Source organism: Atta cephalotes (assembly GCF_000143395.1).
Source record: "Atta cephalotes unplaced genomic scaffold scaffold00033, whole genome shotgun sequence".
In the NCBI taxonomy this organism is placed as follows: Eukaryota; Metazoa; Arthropoda; class Insecta; order Hymenoptera; family Formicidae; genus Atta; species Atta cephalotes.
In genome coordinates, this window is record NW_012130097.1 from 3,652,749 (window position 1) to 3,656,285 (window position 3,537).

General features: G+C 24.1%; 1 protein-coding gene across 1 annotated transcript in view; it reads left to right on the forward strand.

The window, feature by feature from the left end:
• The window catches only part of LOC105621466 (NAD-dependent protein deacetylase sirtuin-2), a 5,677-nt gene extending 2,838 nt beyond the window's left edge, over positions 1–2,839 (forward strand). Inside the window, exons 2-5 of the mRNA XM_012202934.1 lie at positions 496–852; positions 2,178–2,358; positions 2,442–2,634; positions 2,771–2,839. Of these exons, the coding sequence (XP_012058324.1) occupies positions 496–852; positions 2,178–2,358; positions 2,442–2,634; positions 2,771–2,839 (800 nt within the window). The remainder of the gene's footprint in view (positions 1–495; positions 853–2,177; positions 2,359–2,441; positions 2,635–2,770) is intronic.
• Positions 2,840–3,537: the final 698 nt, after the last annotated feature.

A 3,537-nucleotide genomic window follows, 5' to 3' on the forward strand; every position in this document is an offset into this window, starting at 1 on the left:
TATATATATATATATATATATATATATATATATATATATATATATATATATCAGATGTATAACATTCGTTAAATTGCTAAAAGATCATAATTGTATTTATATTATATATACTTTGAATAATTGTATGTTACAGTATGTTTTTAAATAATTGTTATCAATATATAATATAACGAAGAAATATATCCTGTGTTCTTTTGAAGTACCTTCAAAATGATGTGATATATATCATCTTCATAACCATAAAATATATTATTATTATTATATATTACTACTATGTTTACTAGGAAAACTCTTTTTTATAATAGATTATTTTATATTTTAATTAATTTTTTATTTAATGTTAAATATATATGTATTTCTCACTGATATATATATTGTTTGATATGAGGATTATAATTATTATGATAAATTTTTTTGATCAAAAAGCATAAAACATATAATATGTATGTATGGATTATTAATGGCAAATATATACACAAATATCTTTTTTTACAGCTGCTGGAATACCAGATTTTCGGTCTCCATCTAGTGGACTTTATCATAAATTAGATAAGTATAATTTACCCCATCCGCAAGCTATTTTCGAATTAGATTTTTTTATGAAGAATCCAGAACCATTTTTCACTCTCGCAAAGGAATTGTTGCCAGAAGGCTTCAAACCTACTATAAGTCATTATTTTATTCGTCTATTGTCAGAGAAAGGTTTGTTGTTACGACATTATACACAGAATATTGATACGCTAGAACGTGTAGCTGGATTATCATCTGACAAACTAGTGGAAGCTCATGGAACATTTCATACTGGTCATTGTCTTAAGTGCCGAGCGCCTTATACACTTCTGTGGATGAAAGGTATATTTCCATAATATAGCATAATATTTTTGCATTAATTAGATTTAAAGTAAATGGATGAAAATAGTGTAATATAATATAAAAGTCTGTCCATCATGCGTTATGTTGTGTATTATTTAGATATGCAAAAATTTTTAATTAAAATTTTTTAAATTTGGGGTAAAGTATTAACTGAATACTATTAAATATATATTGGCTAATTATAGAAAAGAAAATTCAGTTTCAATGTACATATGTTATCAGTCATGAGTCTGAGTAACTTTCAAAGTTTCCCTAATTTATTAACAAATAAAATAAAAACAAATGTATATTAAGTATTAAATATAATATTGAATATTAAATATAACAATTTGAGGTTTATCAAACATGAATATACATACATATATTTTTTACAAAGTAAATACAAAAGCAAAAAAGGAGTAGAGTATCTCTCTGAAAATATCATGTTAAATACATTTTTATGTAATCTAATTTGATTTGAATTTTAATTTGAAAAGTTCCTCCCCCTTTATTTCAAACTTGATAGATATTAAGTAGAAGTTTGCATTTATATAGTAGAAACGAGACATCGTTTTTCATATTTTTTTTATATATAATAACTTTTTAATGAGAATAACGAGCGATGGCTAAAATTTGTTGGAGGTCACTCATGAAGTCTACTATGTCAAGGTTATTAGTGGGCCTTAATGTAAATAATTACCAAAAGAAATTTTTGGTTCTACCCATTAATTTTTTTATTTTTGGATCTCATATAACATTTATTTAAATCTTTCTGTAACATCCAAAAATTATATTATCAAAATATTAACAATATACTATTAACAATATATTATTAACAATATATATACTATTTGTCAATAAAGTTCAGATTGTTATTGTGACAGATTGGTATACTAGTGTTCTATCTGCATAATATGAATAGATTATATTGTTCAAATAAATCAATAAAAGAAAAATAAATTCCACTTATCTTTGCAATCAATCTATCATATTCTGTTAAAATATTTTGTTAATATTTTTATTTGTATTTTGATGACAAAATTTATAACGCATGCTGTTCAAATCTATTTCCAAATTGAAATTGCCTCTTTAGAGTAATATATAACATTATTATTATAGTTAAACATAAGATTGAATTTTTTAGTTAGAAATAAATTATGTGTGTGTGTGTGTGCGCGCGCGCCCGCGCAATATGTATATATACACATATATATAACATTCCAATTCCTAATTAACATTGATCTTTGGATAGTTTTATAACAAGTAAGATATTAGCGATTAATTGATACACACCTGATTTCAAATGATAGAAAAAATAATAGAAGGCATAATACCAAAATGTGAAGAATGTAATGAAGGTGTTGTAAAACCAGACATAATCTTTTTTGGTGAAACGTTACCCGAACGCTTCCAAATACTTGCTGATCGAGATTTCATACAAGCTGATCTTTTAATTATCATGGGATCAAGTTTAGTAGTGCAACCTTTCGCATCGCTAATAGATAGGTATATATAAATATTAAAAATAATTCTACGAAAATGATTAGAAAAGAAACATATGCAATTCCGAAAATAATTTTATTTTTAAGAGTACGAAACACTTGTCCTCGTTTACTCATCAATAATGAGAAAGTAGGTACGCAAGACCGTCTATCACGTTTCTTAGGATTACGGCAGGGTTTGGTATTTGATATCAAGAGCGCACATGGAGGACGCGATGTAGCTTGGTTGGGTGATTGTGACACAGGTTGTCAACTACTAGCGGATAAACTTGGCTGGGGGGTAAAACATTTTTATTCCTATTGTTTATATTATTTTATGCATGTTTCAGAATGTGAATTAATAATGTATGCTTAATAAGTATTAAAATCGAACTTAAATTTTTGTAATAAAAATTAAATGTAAGTCATAATTTTAGGATGAATTGCGAGCTCTCATGCAAAGAGAACACGAAAGATTGAAAGTAGAAGATAAAAGTGATAATTAACTGATGTTGCTTGAATAATGCTAATTAGTGGTTTTTCTTTAGAATGAATAGATTATCCTTTTATTAACACTGTCATTTGAAAAACATTAAAAGAAGAAAATTTTATTTAAAATAGATATTAATTATAAATATTATTATTGGAACGTTAAAGTAAAATATATAATTAATTTATAAATTTATAAACATCTATTTATGAACATCAATTTATGTTATTGCTTCTTATAAGTTAAAAAAAACAACGAATGTGCAAGATTAAATATTATCATTAATTTCACTCTTTTTAATAAATTATTATTTGATTCTTGTAAGAAATTCAAGTATTATAAAAATAAAGTTTAAATGAAATTCAAATATTGAAATTATATCAATATTTGAAATTATTTCAAATAAGAAGGACACTTTTTGACGCTGTATATATTTAATTCTAGCTTCTGAAATGTATATTGCTAAATAAAAGTAAAAGTGATGTCCATAATTTTTTGTACTTTTGTAACATTTCCTTCTATCAAAATTAATGAACATCTAAGGTAAATATTTTTGTGTATACATATATTTTGTGTATATATATATATATATATATATATATATATATATATATATTATAGTAATATATTGTATTATTACTTAGTACTAGTAACTTAACTAAATAATATGTGTGTATTTAATTAAATAAAGTAACTAGTTTAGTTTTAGTTATT